Source organism: Lepeophtheirus salmonis, chromosome 5, assembly GCF_016086655.4.
Source record: "Lepeophtheirus salmonis chromosome 5, UVic_Lsal_1.4, whole genome shotgun sequence".
NCBI lineage: Eukaryota > Metazoa > Arthropoda > Copepoda > Siphonostomatoida > Caligidae > Lepeophtheirus > Lepeophtheirus salmonis.
The window spans coordinates 33384219-33404670 of record NC_052135.2 but is presented as its reverse complement, the minus strand read 5'-3'; the positions used below and the strand labels follow the sequence as shown (position 1 = coordinate 33404670).

The 20452-nt window shown below is 27.1% G+C and overlaps 1 protein-coding gene across 2 annotated transcripts in view; it reads left to right on the top strand.

The window, feature by feature from the left end:
• LOC121117533 (nephrin) overlaps window positions 1-20452 on the top strand; it is a 297316-nt gene that overhangs the window by 149390 nt on the left and 127474 nt on the right. For both annotated transcript variants that reach the window (XR_011780196.1, XM_071888628.1), the window contains exon 2: window positions 19979-20113. Coding sequence is in view for 1 of the 2 variants with exons in the window: in XM_071888628.1 (XP_071744729.1) it covers window positions 19979-20113 (135 nt within the window). In the remaining variant the exon portion in view is untranslated. The remainder of the gene's footprint in view (window positions 1-19978; window positions 20114-20452) is intronic.

Sequence of the window (20452 nt, the reverse complement as noted above, 5' to 3'; positions counted from 1 at the left end):
GCAATATGACTGATGAGGTACTAATTTGATTCCCAAAATTTGCATAAAATAATTAATATTTCTTCAAAAATTTCATCAAAAATAGAAATTTAATGTTTTTACAATTACAATAAGAAATGAGTTCTTATTGAAGTCCCAAACTCATACTGTTAATATTATTCTAAAAAAATGGTTTATTTTGTCTCAATGTTTTATATTATTATTTATTGATAGTAAATTAATTAGTAGATGATATTTACGTCTACAAATGGATAGAATAGGAAGAAGTTAATACACAATTTATGTGACGTAACTATTATAATCGTTCCATTATTAATTATGTAAATAAATTCTTTGTATATAAAAAGGATGTTCACTAACGGGGGGTTAAGAAATTTTATTTCATTCGTGAGAATTAAGTTGGTCCTTACAAATACAATAATATTTCTAATTATTTTATTGTATAATTAATTTTTGTTACAATTTATGACGTTTATACATGATTATTCTAATTAATCTGTTGATAGAAATTGACAATCTATGAAAATATAATCCAGTAATTTGTCAAAAATGTCATACTAGATTGTTTTTGTGTTGACAGGGTGGATATATAATATTGTCAAAATTAGAATCTCATTTTTTAGTATAATATATTCATTCTTTTTTTTCTTTTTCTTTTTTAGTACTTGTTCAGAAAACAAATATAATTTTTTTTAAATTAGTAAAAGAATGAGAAGCATCAGATTTTCCCAAAAGATTAATAAATTAAATGACACAAAAAATAGTACAAAGTTAGTTTTTTCGTACGTACATTAAATTTTTTTGTTTTTCATCTCATCATTAGGTTGATTAAAAAAAGTGAGTTGGCATCAAGATCACGATCCATATATTTCTTTCTTCTTCTGAGTATAGTTATGTTTGATAGTTAGGTAGTATAATGGTAAATATTTCCGACTGTTGTAATACTTTTAACATAAATATTTTGTATACCTCTTTATGAAAAAAAGAAATAATAGATTTTTGCTGTAAATTATTTGTGTCGGAATGTGATCAAATTATTAATATATATAATATAAATAATATATGATGAACAATAACTGTCTTTAAAGAGAAAAAAATTGAAAAATCCTTACAATAAAAATGTCTTAAAGACATGATTAAGCCTTATAATAAATATATATTTATAAAGGTAAAAGGTATCGCGACATATTATATTGAATGTGTCATACAAGTGATGTTCTGTATAGTGATACCGGGGTACTGCATTATATTGAACAAATATTGGAACTTAGAGCTACACTACGTCATACAAAAAGGACTACCGATGACGAAATCCCTTAAATTTCTATCTTTCCCCACGCTACGGATTATATTGTCCTTTATAAAAAAAGTTATCAAATTTATGAGCTAGCTTCCATCTAAACTATATTTGTACTGGATCTGATATAAAAACATTAAAATGGTCACAACACCATGAAGTACATCATACTAATGTATCTTCAACACTTACCATTTCTATGTATTTTTATTAAATGTTGATTTGTCGACTCTTGTTCTAACCTTAATAGTAAATTAAATGTTGATTTATTGAAACTGAATGAAATGTTGTTAAACTATGACAATTTCCTTACTACTTCAAAATAAAAACTAGCCCAAGAGTTAGAGATGTAATTGAGGTGAAATAGAGAAGTTTTAGTCGACGCATATTTTAACTTTTGGGTCTATTACTCAGATTGTAAAAGTGATGTTAATCTCTGAGTGTCTCTGTGCAAAGTTTAAAAAAACATTCAACTTTTGGGACCTTATTTGACAATATAGGTATACAACAAATTGTCCCAGCGATTCAGAAATCGATGGGGAATATCTTTAAATAATAGTAGAAAATAAATCTTTATCGGTATGATTAAAACAAAATATTCTTTTATAAAAGCTTGTAGTTACAATAACTACTCAATATATATATAAAAACTACTTGATTAAGTTTTCCCGGCGTTATCTGGGACATTACAAAACTAAAATTGATTGAGAACTCTTCTGCTTAATATATAAAAAAACACTCAAGTTGGTTTTATGAGTATGAATATACGAATGGCTTTTTTTTGTTGATGTTGTTGTTGTGACACCAACATGCATGATCCAACTTGTTCCTAACTACTCTTTAAATTCAAACCTTAACATCTCACTGTATAATTAGCCAATTAACTTCTTCTATTAACAACAAATTCTTATATTTTCACATAATAAAAAAGTTTAGGAATTTAATTTAGTAGTTTCAGAAAGAAAATTATTGTATATGGAAAAAATTACTTTAATTTGACAGGCTCAAGATAAGATGACTCATTATTTGCGAAATAATTTAAAAAAACCGGGAAATGATTCTAAAAACTAGCTAGAAATTGAATAATGCCAATTTTTTCCATGCACAAACCAGCTGTGTTCTCTTCTAATTGATTTAATTATGAGTTAATTGTCACTGGAGCTACGTCGTCCATTTTTTTAATTTATAATTTATTTTTGAAAAAAATGATTGACAGGTGCAATTAAGACTTATATACTGATTGAAATTAATTAAAACTTGTAGCTAACAATATTGTCTTCCACAAATTGAATTTTTAGCAAAACTTTTTTGTAATCAGCATGTGCTAAAACATTAAACATTTGTATAATATAGTCACAAATTAAATTCATGGGATGGTTTGTTTCATATTGGTCAAAAAGAAGACCAAATGGACATTGACACGTATTTTTCAGTTGATAATATGAGCTTATTAAAACCCTTGTATTTTAATTCAACTCTCCTGGAAAAAAAAAAAAAAAAAAAATCGAAATATTTAATTGAAAATTAATGGTATATTAGTGTCAGAATAAAAGAGAAATTTTTATTGTTCATTTTTTGCAAATGATTGTTAATTAGTGAGGTTTGTCTAATTCATCTTTTATTTTTTCTTTATTTTTTTTAGTGCAAAGTATTAGTTTATAGCATTTTCAAAATTATTTTAGTCTCATAAAACATTCATTCTAAGACTTACATCTTTATAAGAATATATATTTTTTGCGTTTGATATAAGTGGTTTTTTTATAATATTTGAATTTCAATTGTATACCATGAGGTTATTTTATATATATAAGAAAATGTTTATAACGTATTCTATTGTTAATTGTTGATCTCACAATTATGGTTACCTCTTATCAGTGTTTTGAATGTTGATTAGTTGATGTTAAATACACTCTTGTAAAGCTTTTGTGAATGTCCCTGTTATTAATTAAAGAATAGTACAAAAAAATTGACTATCAACCAAATTATTTCTGGACTTCTTTTTTTAATTTTTTGGAGAAAAAAGTTTAGAGATACTATAAAAATAACATCGTGACATGCTCATTTTCAATGTATATCATATATATAACTGAATTGAGATAAAAAAATGTTAAATGAGTCTCATTAAAAAGGTGTTTAATTATTGTATCAAAATTAATGTACACATAAATACAAAATGGTAATTACTCTAGCAATTATTTCTTATCTTTCTTATAAAAAGCTAATGGGAATATACTTCATTCCATCCCAAATACTTTTTATAGGCATTTTATATAAAAAAAAAGCCTATAAAATGAAAAAAAATGTGTTCGACGTTTTTAAGTAAACAGTACTCTATGATATTTTTTCACCTTCTTTGTATAAATAAAACACTATATAATTTTTTAAACAAAACAATAAATACGTACAATGTACATGCTATTTGTATTTACTATTATTTTGTAAGTCAATCATAACTAACCCAGTGAATATAGTTAATTTAAAATTTTTAGATATATATAAAAAACAGTATTAGAACCATGATAAAGATACTTTGTAAGTCAATCATAACTAACCCAGTGAATATAGTTAATTTAAATTTTTTAGATATATATAAAAAACAGTATTAGAACCATGATAAGGATACATTTTTACAAGAACATTTAAAAGTTCCAAAAATAATTACTTTTGCGGCATAAAGTCCTTTTAACAAAATATTGACTAAAAGAAACATCCCATGCACTAGTTTAACTTTTATTAACATGATACATTGAATATTATATTTGAGTTAATTTTAGGTAGTCCTATTTTGAAGATAGTTTGGACCTTTTTTTGGTTGAGTTAGTCACAAATTATGTCTACTAGTTTGAACAAATATTATAAAAACCAATCATACCTTTTCTTAAGACTATTCATTAAATTTTCTCAGAGCACTTACTTTTGATCAAAACGATCAAAATCATTCCTTCCACCCTTTGAGTCATCTACTTTACATCTTGAGGATTCTTTTTACTCTCTTGAAGAGAAGCATGTTCACAGATATGATGGTAATAATTGTACAATACTCATAACTAAGAATCCTTAATGTTTCATAGCCAATTTTGCATATATAGATGATAATGAGGCTCCTTGCTCTTAAGCTTTTTTCTTCCATCACATGTGTTTCAGAAAAGGACCACTGCATGCCCAACTAATAATGAGAAGCATCATGTCAAATTCACAATGTATCAGAAGAAGAAGAATATGGAATGGATGTGAAGTTTGAATGTCCTTCAAATGCCAGCGGCTCTGCTAAAAAGATCGTGTATTTTCAGCCAAAGACAATAATCCTTGAAAAAAATTTCATTCAAGAAAGTTACTCTACACTTAAAGTTAGACAACAAGTCATAAGACTCGCTGATGATTACGATGGGAAGCAGAATATAACAAAAGTTATTTTACTCGAACATCATTTTCTTCTAGCTCTCCATCTCTCAAGGAAGAGAATATAATACATTCGGCTAGCAGAAGTTTTCAACGTCAACTCTCAACTCGAAGTCTCACTGATTGATACTTACGATGTTAAGTTTCAGATTTTGTTCCACGTAATGATTTCTAGGCTGAAAAACTATTTATACGTGGGGATCCCTAATTTGAAAATGGTATGCGTATTTGATGTAAGCCCTTTTTAGTAGATACATCAAACTTCCAGACAGCAAAATGTTTAGTGCACCATGGAATAGACAGTTATTATGGATGTTGATTCTTGGGATTATGTTATTGACATAAGCAAATACAAAATGGGAAATTCGGCAAGATACACTACCAGTATATAAAAAATTGTTCGTATATATGAAGGTTGTTATCAAGGGATTCCAACAGATTCATTACAATGTTTTTAATATTTAGTATGTGATTAGTTTATTGAATTTAGTGCTCGTCTTACTAAAATATTTAATTATTTTTAGGTATAGACCTTGGGCTATATGTATAATTTTAAACTAAAAGACTTATTTATATTAATATAACGCAATTAGGTCAAGAAATTATTTTAATTTTATGTTTTGTATATATATGATATGGATACAGATTTTAAACAAATACTCTCATCCGGTCTCTGCATGTTGATTTGATGAATTAAATAATACTTAGTAGTAATTACATATAGCATTTAAATATTTAATACAGAATGTCTTAATATAATTAGTAAGTTAATAACAAGACTTGAGACTTTTTTACATTCTCTTATGGCAGGTAATCAAATCTTATTTTTCTTGAAAAAAAACTCCAAAGACAATTATGTAATTTGAATAAGACTTTAAAGGACTTTCTGAGTATAAAAGTTTTATTATTTGATTTTTTATATAAATAAAAATGGTTTTAAAAGAAAAAAAAATCTATTTGTTGTGTTTTTAATATATAAATAATATCGAATGGGTTTATTTATATATTATTATTGAAAGAGTTGAAGAGGTCTCTTTATTGCATGCACAGAGTTCAACTTTTCCCTACATAAAAACTTTGCAGTTTTTTTTCTAATTAATTATAACACGCTTAAAATGAAAAATGAATATAAACACATGTTTGGATGTAATTTAATTTGATGGATTACAATTAACAGTTTAAGTGGTAATTGATGATGCAATTGGTTCTAGGCATATATGTTCTATACTTACAAATAATTACATATATTTTTACACAATTTGTATCGTTTTTACCTTTCTTTTGAGATCGAGTTCTACTAATGCTCGAACTCAAAAAAATTATTGACTTTAGTTAAGTCAATAATTTTCTAAATTTCACTCAAACACGCCCGAAACATTATTAGAAAAACTCAAATAAACTAGGACTGGATCAATCAAAACTGTAAATTTTCGAGTCTACGTATTGGAGATACAAAACTTGCAGTAGCATGACTAAATAAGGTATAATAGGGAATAGCAAAATATAACTAAAAACCAAAATTTGATATATTTAAATACTATATTTTGTATAGGAAAGATGTCCTCGTACACAAGCAATAACAGCATTGATACGCCGGTGAGCATATTATTATCTCTTGAAGTTGAAAACCGTGTCTATGGCGTACCTCGCTATCAGTACAGCATCTAGGAGAAAATCCAGATTTCGATGTAAGGTTCGGCTGACATTCTTCTTTAAAACTCCCCAAATTTCAAAACCAGGGATTTAAGGTCAGGGCTGGAAGAGGGCCACACAGAAATTGACGTTATATAAGTAAGTGGGATGGAGATTTTAACGGTCTCCACAACCGTCTTGGCACTTAATCCGTGCCCCAAAAGATCGACCACACCTTGCCTTTTTTTTGTAGCTCCGAGGTTTCTTCACATAGAGACATGGGGTATAAGCAAAACTTGTTGATTGTTTATTTTTGTTCTGCTGTCGTTTAATTGCGTAATGAAACATCCTAATTGAAAAAAATGGATATAAAAATTCTAATTAAATGCAAATCCAAGTTTTAAGTCCCAAATTTGTAGATAATCTTATCTCCAGTTGTTTTGCATATTTATTGACTAGCAGGATATTTTTTCTTCTGTCGAATATGTGTCGAATTTTTACTTCTACAAGGGAAATTATAAAAAAATTAATGTAACTACTAGTGATGGGGTTGATATATTATTAAGTATATACATCAGTAGTTTAATTGATGCTTGTTCCGTTTATAGTGATTAACTCCTTTATTGAAATAGTCCAACACACTTAATTGTTAAACTTAGATTGTATATATTTGTACTTCCCGATTGTTTTAATATAACTCGACTTGACTCAATGCTGAAAAACTCAAATAAATATTTAACTCCTCGAACTCAAGGTTAAAACTAGAATCCCACACTAACATTTTCTTTTATAAATTTATATAGAATAAGAGAAAATTGACCCCTATGACATGTAAATATGTATAAGAAGCATTCAATGAATTCACAATGTGGTTTTTCCTTATACTATTTACATAAATACGTATGTAGAGAATGATGAAGACACTAAAACAAACATTTTTAAATCATCATTTTCTTTCAAGAAATATTCGGAGATTTATTTCACATTATAAATCTTTTCTTAGCATGCATTAATCATTATGTCCCTTGCACAAATAATGACTTCAATGCAATTCGTCATTCTTATTTTCTTTTCTATTGAGACAATGCATTTTATTCGTCCTAATAATTTGCTCGTTATGTGGAATTCAAATTATTTACGTGCATTTGATCAATGGTTAAAGGATCCATTAATTTTTATCTCCGTCAACGAAGTTTATGTTATCGCCTTGATTTTTTTGTAAAATAGATTACAGAAAAAGTGACTGATCGATTTTGATAAAACTCATTAAAAAGATTATATATGATAACAGTAAGAGGCTAAAAAATTCAAAGAGGTGAAAATTGCCGTTAAAAACCTATATTCAATTGTAACTTTGGATCAAATTGAGATACATAACTCAATTTAATGTAATTTTTTAGGTATAATAGATGCACTAAATATCTCAAAACTAGATCAATGGTAAAGGTCAGAAAATGTTAAACTTCGGAAACTTTTCACCGATAAAATACGTCAGAAATTCATGTTAATTTTGAGAGGAAATGATTTTAGGTGGAGGTTTGCACTCTACTAAGTGAATATACTAGCTAATATTTTTTCAACTATTTCCTTCGCTCCCGAATTTTCTTTTAAATATTATTATTCACTCATTTAAATGTTATTTAATATAAAAAAATCTTTTTTTTTATCTACATTAGAGTTGGTCTAAAGAATTTTGATCTTTTTTTTGGTATTGTGTGTGAAAATACTAAATATATCTCTGGAATTCCTATAAAATATATTATTATTTATCTTGAGCACACAAAAAGTGACAAAAACTATACAAAAACACATTTTGAGTTTTTTTAATATTTTAAATATGATTGTGGATACCACAACATTTCTGCCAGTTAAAAAAAAAAAAAAGACGACGTCAGATATCTGCATCATAACAAAATCGCCGGTACCCGCAAGTCCCAATTTTATCTTAACGCCCAGTATTTTCACATATAATATGTATAAAGATCAAATATATATATATATACCTATATCATTTTAAAAAAAAGTAGTTTTATTTTTTTTAAATGGAAGATAATATTCCAAAAATATCCAATAATTTCATTTATATTCTGCTGTAGATAAATATTAATGTATTTTTTATTGAAAATGTGCAGATGTGTTTATTAGGTCCATACACAGTACGAAAAAAAAAGGTTAAGCGACATCCGTCAAAATTTATATATCTCTTGAGCACCAACCTCACCCTAGCCCACATAGGTATATAAATTTATTAATAATATGTAGAAAACGCCTACGCACAACAATAAAATGGACAGGAAATTGAAAAGAAGGAGGAGAATTGGAATAGAGGGGTAAAAAAATCAAAAGTATATCTATTATTTTATGTGATTGTGTGGGCTTAATGTTTTTTATACATTTCATTTTGGATTTTGATAATATAATCCTCTTCTTCTTAAAAGGTATTTTTTGAATGATAAGAAAAATTTTACTTATAAAATCCCCTGAATTGTCATTCATTCATAGAAGTACTGTAATGGAAGATTGTACAATAGACAAACAAACGTGGTTATTAACTAAAAATTTGTTATTTTAAAAGTCAGAATCACAAAACATTCTGAAATCCAAGTACTCCTTTTCTATCTACCACTTTTGAGCATGGAGGGGATGTGTTCATTTTATCCTCTATTAGATGGTCGGATAACCTAAAGACTCAATATATAGTGATGAAAATATTTAGTGAAAATCAAGGACAATTGAAAAACTTTTTATTTTTCGATTAATTACTCAGATATGTTTAGATTAATACTCGTTAAATTTTAGCAGAACATATCTACATGTGTTTCATATCCTTTTAATCTATTTAATGGTTACATGAGGCTATATTTGTTCCACTAATTGTATTTGTAATTTGAAATCTTGTTGTATTCACTGCAAAAGCTTAAGAATCACTTTGTTATACCATATGTTTTAAGGAACAAGGATTTGAAGTTAGAGTATTTAGAGCAAATATATCCAGATGATTGACTTCATAAAGGTCATTTACCATGGACATAGCTCATGTTATTATTTGTCCTGCATTTTCAATCTTTTCTTCCAAAAAGAGAAGAAAAACGGTCTAAAAGCAGTTGATGGTTAGTGAATTCTTCCCAATTATAAAACTGTGTATTTTTCAAAAATAGAAGATAATTTATCACAGTTCATTCAAAACTAACCAATTTTAAAATTATTATTTTTAGCATTCCTTTCTGTAACAATTATAAAAAAAGAAATTAACACAATTTTATCTTCAATGTAGAGAAATATTGCCCCTAATAACTTCATGTTTTTCATATTCAATGAATAAAAAAACTGTAAATATTTTATAACAAAAGTTGTTTTTTTAATTATTGTTAAAATTCATATTTATATTCATAGATACTAAATCTTTAATTACTCAAAAATATAGAATTTAAATATTTTTAAATAATACTTTATCTAAATTTAAACTATCTAATAAAGTATTTTAAATGACATTTATCACTCCTCTAAAACAATTATACTACTCAAGTACCTTTTCAACAGATATGTAGGTAACTGAAAATAGTAGAAAAATCCCAAATTGAAAAATATAATGCAGAATTAATTTTATGTTAGTGAAATAACGCTACAAGTAGTAAGTATATTTGCAGTGTCCATTTTCATTATATATCAGTGATGAGTAAATATTAGGTTCTTGATATATATTCTTTATATTTGCCATATGAACGGTACAACCTATAGAATCTAGGTCTAGGCCTGTCTTATATGACATGTGATATAAATATCTTATAAATGGTGTGATCATGACGTTAATAGTATTTCTCAAAATGCAATATTGATCCTGAACCTTCCAGAAGCAAGTCTATGTAAATCAAATTTTAATTACTTACGCTTCAAAATAATTCCAAAAAGTATACATAAACCAATGATAATTTCATATAAATTATAAGCAGATCTTTGACATCATCTAAACTTAGTTTTATGTGTATTTTTTTCATTTATAGAATTTGGCTTTAACATATAAACATACTCAAAAAAATTAAATTAAATTTTCCAAAAACAATACTTAATACGAAATAATCATTAAGAGTGCGTCAAATACTTCCAGAATTGAAAGATTTAGGAAAAAGCAAAATTGTAGTATCAAATATTAAAAATTAATCTTTCAATAATAATTTTACAGTTGTTAAGAAGTAAAACACATTAGACACTCTAAGAAATGGTTTTTTCTCCTAAATCTACCTAATTTGACAGTTGACAGAGTGTGTAAAAAAAGTTAAATTCTTAATGAAAAAGGTGAAGGTCATTTATTTTAGGAAAAATATTAGTTGTTTGTACTACACGTAAATGGATTTTCCCTTCAAAATCTGATAAAATTATTTTATCTATATTATTAAGATAGTTTTTTTTTTTTTTTTTTTTAATTTGAATAATAAATTACAAAAGTGAAGAAAGGTAAAGAAATATGTATAAAACTTTTTAATTAATAATGAGAAGGTGAAAACACTTGAATTGACAATTCAATATAAAGTATTATTATATATTATTTTTTTTTGTATATATTAATATATTATTTGGCTTTCTTATTTGAAAGGAAGAGGTAGAATTATCAAATAGATGGTATGAGAAAGTTGTTCTACTTTACTAAGAAGTAGAAATTGGACTGAAGTTATGTGAAGTTTTGATCAGATGCAGTTAATATTTTTATCATTGTTTATAAAGGTGACCATTTATATTTATATAAAAGTTCATTAGAGACACATTCACAAAATGCTCTTTATGAAAATTAAAATACATTTTTGTCAAGTGCATTTTTAATAAACATATAAGGATAAAATTGTAAATATGTAGTGTGTTAACAAAAAAACAATTTTGAAAAAATATGACGACAAGGAAATACATTCAATCTATCCTTTTTTACATAATATATACATATAATAAGCGAGTTAATATTTATAGCCATGTTTTGCTCAGTTATAAGCTTTATATTTAAATTTCTGAAAACAATGGAGATGCACAAGAATTTTAATTGTTATTAAAGGCATTTATTTGATTTATGAGATTTAATTTGACCCTGATATGAACTTTTAAATAAAATTCGGCAATTAATTAATTAAAACAGATTTTCCATAGAAATAGAGGATGTAAAGGAATACATTTATAATACAAACTCCAGTTTGAAAAAAATCATTCTAGATTGACTTTGTGTTGATGGGTCACACATCTGCTTCTTAATCTTGATGGGTTGAATTCGAATCCTCTATTGTTGATAAGGTGCAAACAAAAAAAAACAATTATTGAATAACAATAAGATTGTTATGGAAATTTATTGGCTAACTGCAACCAACAGTTTTTGGGCCTTTTTTCCTTCTTTCTTTTTGGAAGAAGAAAAGGTTTTAAGATACAATAAAGGCATATGATGTGTAGTCATGGGATGCACTAAAAAGGTATGGAACAGCAAAAATAATTAAATACTAAATAAATAAACGATTTTTTTTAATTGAGATATTTTAAACACTTTTAGTAAATAAGATCAGAAGTAAAGTAGGTAATGATTTGTTATAAATGACTTAATAAAACTGAGTAAGTAAAATTAATAGATTTTTTATTCATTTAATAATATTAAACCTATCTTTCATAAATATAAATGCCTACAAATAAATATTTACAAAGTACCTTTGAATTTTGATATTTTGCTTTAATCAGTAGAACAATCTTTCGTATCAAAGTATTTGGGTTATAACTCATGCTGAACTTTGATAGAATTAGAAAATAACAGCACAAAACCAATTTGCGATATGTTTAAATACTATGTTTAGTATTCAATATGTCCTCTTTTACACGCAATTACAGCTTCAATACACCGCCCAACACATTGAAGCTCTTGGGGAGGAAGGTATTGTACATGGCGTACCACGCTGTTATGATGGCAGCTCCGAGCGAATTCAAGTTTAAATGAAAGTTGTAACATATATTCTACTGTCGCTCTCATTTTCTTGTGTACTCCATGTATATATATATTATATGAACATTAGAAGTCCTCTTTATTAAGAAAAAATAGTTTGTCGAAAGAAACTACTTGATTATTCTTAAGTTGTAAATATATACATACATAAAAACATAGCAGCACACCTTTCTTTTTTGGCCATCATAAATATTATCTTTTTTTTTTTTTTGCTTACTTGCTCCTTTTCTTCTCGAAACATAAATATCATTAATAACTAACATTGTATGTTTCCTGTAATAGAAACAACAAAAACACATCTCTCACACATGAAGAAAATGTTAAAAAGTACCTCTGTTATATGTTGTACATACATATATATTTGTAGGTATGTATATTGCTCTATCCGGAGTGAAGTGAAAAAAATTGTTATTGTTCTCCTGACTTCATGGATGTGGAATAAATTGAAATGTTTCAATATCTTACCTACTATATTTTAATATATTTAATAGGACTATATGGAAATACATAATACGCATTGATGCCGCTATTTTTATTTTATTTTTAATTTATCTCATTTTTAGTGAGCTCAAACCTTCCAAAGACAGCTGCCCAAATTTCAAGACAATAATTTCTTTATTTTATGAGTTATTTTGCTAAGTGTGACGTTACTTTTGTTCTTTCCATTACAATAAATTAAAAACAACTTTGTATTTTAATTTTATACTGTTACTTGATGTGAAAAAATACTGTTCGAGCTAAGCAATGGCTTAAAAAGTGTTATGAGGACTCAGCTCCATAAAACGAATGCCAATTTGAAAGTGTTTTCTTTGTTTAGCCCTGGACTATTCAGCCAATGGTGTATATACTTGAATATTACATACAGATGATCCCTACTTATGGCAGTTTTGGGAAAAATTAAAAATCCACGTTGTACGGGGGGGGGGGTATTTTTAAGAACCCCCATAAATGCAAGAAATTATCTTTCAAAGTCCTAGTTTTAATATTTTATGTTTTTTCAGTATTGTTAGGGCAATCAATACATTTTATTCATCATAAATTATGTAAAGTAATATACTCTGGAATTATGATATTTATAAAATAATTGTAATTTTTAATTTTGAACTTGTGAGATTATTGATTTTTAAACAGGTATTTCAAAACTATTATTTGAATAACTGCAAATATCGTGTTATGCGAAATCCGTCGTGTTTGAAACTGCGTTATGTAGGACCTCCTGTACCTCAATGAATATGTTCATTGAAAGGAATTAGTGTTGTCGAGTAACATGTATTTCTTGTACATATAAATTCCGAGACTCAAATTTTTATAGGTATTTGGACACTTTTTGAACTAAAAATACAAGTAAAATTGTCGTTCAGGTCAATTCACATTCACTTACAAAGTGGTTTGCTGGATTTTTGATCGTTTTTTATAAGTCAATCATAAATTTGGAAGGTACATCATCCGTTGGCCAATTTATGTATGACTTAATGGCACTAAAATATCAACGAGTGTATCAATTTGTGATAGGAATACTGTAGAAGTATCAAGATCCCGATCAGATAATTTTAATGATTATTTCTGCAGTTCAGAAAGAGATGCTGCTTTGCACTTTCTCTGGGAGTCTCCAGTTTTAAAACCTATGTACTTCACTCTTGAAGAGCCGGTAAAGGAACACTTTGGAGACTCAGTGAATAGAAAGAACTTATGTACGATAATTTTTACAGCGAAAATATATCAGGACACAGTGATTGTGACAATTCAATTCTGCATGTACGCCATGAAGGCATCCAGCTCAAAGCTATATTGTTAATTTAACATATTTTAGGTATAAAGTTCATATTCATTAATTTGATTCCGGTTTATTCATGCAAGCAAGATGACCTTGTTTCTTTTTTAAAGAGCTATTCTTATGGTAGGCTAACTTTAAAAGCCATGGTAATGAGTAAATATTATCTTGGAATATTTACTTAATTTAATGTCCAGGGAGGCTAACTTTGAGCTACTCTTTTTTTTTTAATACCATCCTTTTTTCTGATTCCCTCATTTAAAATATTGCAGCAAATATCTAAATTTCTAAGAAGTTTATCTCATGTCGAAATGATGTAGATATTGGATATTTTGCACCATATTTGGATTTTCCAGTTTCGATCCAATATATCAGCCCAAATCTAGTTTTATTATGAATTTAGTAAAGTATCGTTTCAAATACGTCAGTATCCGTATAATACAGTGGGTATAATCAAAGGTTATTATGCCAATTACAGCTCCAAAAAAACATAATTACTTTCAATCCATGTTAGATTATTTTAAATTAATTGATTTTATACGTTATTATTGGTTGCATTACGTCAACAAAAAATCCTAATGGAGGAGTAAAGGCAACACCAGACTGCTCACCACTAGACTATAGAATATTTGTACCTATTACCAATTCCAAATAAATGAGCGAGCTCAAAATACAAACGATTTACATCACTAGTAATCACAATATAAAATTATATATTATATATACGAAATATTTATAGGTAAAATACTTTTTTTAAGGATTTTCTTTAAGTAAATGAATTTTCCTATTTATTTCATAGAAAAAAGAACGAAATAAACAATAACACTCAAAGTAAGTTTTACTTAATTAAAAACCTTTTCAATTAAAAACTTATTCCGAAATAACTAAAAATCAAAAAAAAAGGGGGGAGGGAACTAAATAAACAACTTATTTATCGAGTTATAACTTTTACTTGTTAATGCATATACCTACTACTACTTTTATCATTAAACTATTTATTATTTTCTTTGTATCTTTGAATAAGACCTTTATACTTTTCTCTCATTCTTTCAACTTAATCGACTTGGTTCTTAAACACAATTATAAATGAATAGACACTCAACTTTATATATAAGGAAATATATAATATGTAATTGAAGCTATTGATATAAGGATGACACTGTGGAAGTAGGAAAAATTTAACTATATAACAACTTATTTCCTATTTTTAAATATCTTTGAGTTATCTTCAAAATCATAAATATATTGCTGAATCAAACAAATACGTATGGCTAAATTACCCATTCCAGGCGATAAGTTAATGAATTTACCACTAAATATAAGTATGAAAATTTCAATCTAAATGTAGTATTTTTTTAATAATTCTTCTCTATCTGTTGTTTGGTGTACTGAACATCATCTATATATATATTAGATTTTGTATGTGTGTGATTTTGTATGTTGTTTTTAGCAGATAAATAAGACTAGATAAGGGGTTGAATTATAAATAAAAATGTTAATGACGTCTCAAAAAGCAACTTCAAGAATAACAACGTTTTTTAAAATGAAAAGTAATGGTCAAAAAAAGAAATTGGTGAAATTGAAGTTTCCTATTTTTTCTGCAAAAAAAATAGATTTCCAATGAAATATTGGATTTTTAGATAAAATAAAGTTTTCTAAAATTGGTCTGGAAATTTGTTTGCATATAAATTTGACATATATATAAATAAATATTTAACTGAATATCTGTCTTTTTCTGAATAATTTCAATATTTTTTTCTCTTTTTTTCATCAAACGTTAATTTTCAATTTTAAGAAGAAATGCCAGATAACAATGTATTTTGGATATAAAGTTATGGAACTAAAAATTACATACAATACAGTGTTTTCAATTTTCCAAACATTTTATATCCCAGGGGTCATTTTAAAACTGCTTTCTCATAATTGGTTTATTTAAATCTTAAATAAGTAAACTAAACCTCTGAATTGTTTCTATCTGTCCCAAAGAATTATCGCCTCATGGGGATATTAAAGGAGATCAAATAGATTTGCAACACTTTTTGCACTATAGTATAAATAGTTTCTCAAATGAATATTCAATGTTTTTTAACTTTTAATAATTAATTGCAAGATTTCCAAAGAATTTCCAATAAGCTGTAAAACTCTAATAAATTCGAGGAGATCATCTCTAGTATGTAATCATCATTGTGAAGATCTACGATAAAAAGTATTGAATTAAATATAATATTTTTCGTTTTTTTTTAAAACAAATCATATTTTAATCAATACCTTATATATATTTATAAGTATATTTTTGGTGTTATCACATAAGGAATCCAAAATGATAGTGCAAATCAGTCTGAATTTTAAAAAGTTATCGTATAAAATAACCTAGCATTTGTGGCCTCTGAGGTAATTAAAAGGCTGTTATTGACTTAAATAACATCACCTTTCCTTCCTCTCCTTCTATATCTTAATCATTTTCTTCCCTCTTATCTTCTTTCTATCTCTATTTCTTTTCTTCTACCTTCATTCTTTGTTTCTATACCCATCTATTCAGCCCTATTCTGAGGTCACCCTATCTACTAAATAATAACTTTTCTGTATCAAAATAATAATATTTTATGTAATAAAAAAATACTCCTGCAAAACACTTTTGAATTTTATGCTTCTTAAATAAAATTATCATAAACTACGATTATACATGATATCCATGGAAAATCACTTTATATTTAAAGCAGTATCAAAAAAAAAAAAGATTCATATTCGTCAATATTATACACACTAAAGAATCATAAGAAAATTTAATGGAATAAAAAGAGGAAGCCATAGAAATTGACTTTTCTTCACAGTAGTTTTGTTGAATTTACCGGAATTTCTTATAGCAGTACCCTAATACTGACATATTTAAAACTTTACTATACTAAATTGATTTTAGAGCGGGTATTTACAGAAGACAAAGCAAAGTGACCCCCCTCTACTACTCGAAATATAAATCTTACGTACACACCTGTTTGTTCATGTGGTGAGTTGACCGTAAAGAGATATTTTGGTCAATATTTTTTGTTGAAAATTTATAAACGCAAATCTGTAGTAAAATTTATATCTTGTGAAAATACTTATTCAATGAAATGTACTAGGGATTGTTGTGTGTACCAGTACAATAGGGATACCGAGATTCAGACGCATTTAAAACATTATGATAAAAAATTAGTATTTTGTAACACAAAGGCATCATTTTACTAAAATTATAGTAAATTATCCCAGTTTACTATTCGAATTATTTTCGCAAAACTATACTCAGATATCTTCAAAATACATGAATATTTTGAATTTAGGCTTATTTAAACTCCAAATTAGCCATATTAAAGTAATTAAAGATTGATTTATGATGACATAACTGGCATAAGTATGATGACGTCATTTATCAAATATTTTTATATTGGAATGTTTTTGCGTGCAACTCCGACGTGTTCCTAACTTGTGGGACTTGTCATAAAACATTTAGTGCCCATACATCCCTATATATAAAAGCTGAAATGTAGGTTTTTTTAATTCTTGACATATATAAACATTAAATGATAATATAATTAAACTATATAATATTATGAAAATCAAAAACATGTTGAGAGGGAGGGAGTGAAATCTTTAGTTAATTATATATGCACATATTCATTATATAAGATATCAGGGAACATGAAGCCTTTTATTTACTTTGATAAGCGAATATATATATTTTTAAAAATTCAATCCCATATTTATTTTTATTTATTCCTTCATTGTAAAAAATATTACTTAAAAGGAGTTCAAGACTTTTGTAGTTCCAACCTTAAAAGTGTAAATATATTTTCCAAGGCTGTTCCCATTATTCTTGAGGAGAGAACATCGAAGTATACATTACTTGTACACATGAATGATGGATTAATCATGCATGTTCAGTGTACACGCAATAAATGGTTAAAGTAGTTTGCAGATTATAATCTTCAAATCTCCAGTTATCCCTTTCAAAATTATGATGTTATGTGACTCAAAATATTTCTTGTTTGAGACATCAAATTGACGTAAAGGTTTTAAATTCACTCAGGTATTTTCACTCCTACTAATAAGACACAATTTCAATCACATAACCTCTCCGTATTGAAATTAGGGAGATTAGTTGATTTTTGAAGATTATAATATCGAAAATTATTTTTTTCAGACTGGAAGTAGAATTGAGGATCGACATTGAAGTAAATCCTGCCTACGTTTTTGTTTATTTCTTCGTCACCCCCACCTTTGTAGCAGATCTAATACAATGTGAGGGCACCTAAGTTCCCCTCCTTCCAGACACTCTTAAAATTGCAAGGGTTACCATGTTCATTTTGTGTGTCTTTTTTGTACATACTCGCAGTTATATATTTAATACAACTCTATTTACACCGCATGTTTTATTTCATTATTTCCAACATGCTCCACCTATTTATTATTATAAAGATATTTATTCACAACAATATCCCTGATGAACATATTAATATATAAGTGTATGCTTTACATACTATATAATATATATTTCAATGACATTTATAAATATGCTGCTGTATGTGAATGGGTTAGTAACATCATTGGTATTAATGAAGATAACAATAATATTTTACAAAAAGAGAGAAATATCTTAATGAATAAACTTCATTAGCAAATTGCTTGCAAAATGGAAGGTGGGCGAAGAAAAAGATTCGTACATACATATATCTATTTATCTCTTATTCTAAAATAAGTATTTTGATTTACCTGTGCTCTGAATGGGGTTCAATCAAACTGTAATGAAAATTATTAATATAGGGGAGACAGTTGTCAAGGGCATCAAAAAGCCACAGCCACAAATTTGTACCAAATTTTTCGAGGCAGTTTTTTGAAGGAACAATATTTTGCTTATATTTAATACAGTTTGTTATTCAATGTTTTCGCTTTAACTTAGCTCATTTGAATAATTGATTATTTTGTTGTCTGCCGTAAATAATTATATTACAACTCAAAATTCAGTCATTCATGAGAAGTTTGAAATATTTTAGCCTTCAATATAAAGTAGACAGTTTTAATCAGTGCTGTAATTATTCTCCTATTGTTTAGACTTCTTCATTATTTTATATATTTCTCTGAGATCTATAGTATAAATCTTATTGTACGTTATTTTTATATTATACCTCATGGGAATTTAATAATTTAACATCATGAAAAGTATAGTTATTTATTCTTCAAATATATTGTTTGGATTATTTTTTAAATTTGTCTTACTTCAACTCTTTTTTTGAAAATGTAACAACCTTTTTTGGTGGGTCGTTTCAGTACTAATTTGGGTTCAAACTACTAACTGACGAATTCTTAAAATATATTTCAACATTTGTTAGTGTTCTAAATCAAATATTGATGTGTTTGAGTTAAACCAGTTTGAGTAATTTCGAAAAAAGCAAAAGTTTTACAACTGTCTCCCCTACTATATAGGAATTTTAACAAGTTTCTAATAGAATTAATTAATGCAAATGTTATATTCTATAATATAATTATATGGATATATCCAATAAGGGGAAGTCAACTTTTTGGATGTAGTGGGTTATCAGTAGTTATTGACTTTTGAATAAAGAGAATTAATGTTTCCTTCTCATTTATAAGCCAAATCATAAATCTTACTGATTTTTTCCCTATTCTTTAAGGGCTGTAATAAATTTACCCATGAAATAATAGAGAAAACAGAGAAGACAAGGGGAAATAAAAAAACATGAAAAATCATTATGGAGTACATATTATTTACTTCCAGTACCAAAGGGTATTAATTCTATTCTTACCCCCCCACCATCAAATAACAACGATAGTAACACAATTATTCATCATAAAAATCTTCTTTATTTTTATTTTTAATAAAACAAATTAATTATAATCGATTTTTCTATATTTTATTTTTCAGTGAGGAGTCAACAACAGTATTTTCGTGTTCGACCCCGAAACATTGAAGTGAGTCAAGGCGGAACTGGGATCATTCCCTGCGAAGTAGGGAATCGTGCTGGAAGAGTTCAATGGACACGGGATGGGCTTACTCTTGGTAAGTAGTCATTAGTACGCATCCAATCGATTAATTTCACATTATTATCAGATATTATATACAACCTATTAACGACCATTAAGTCTATTACATTAATAAGTAAAAAGCCCTTCATTTACACTACATATACACATCGAATCCCACACAAAATGCTACCTGGATGGAGCATCCTCCCTTTTTGGTTTACAGTTCTTATGTTTTATGTATTGTACATATTTTATTGACTATCACAACTAATACTTGTACTATTACCAATATTTTAAGTTTTGATTAAGTCATAGATACGATGATGATAACTGACTCAATCCATGTGAATTAAACATGAAATAAATGACACCT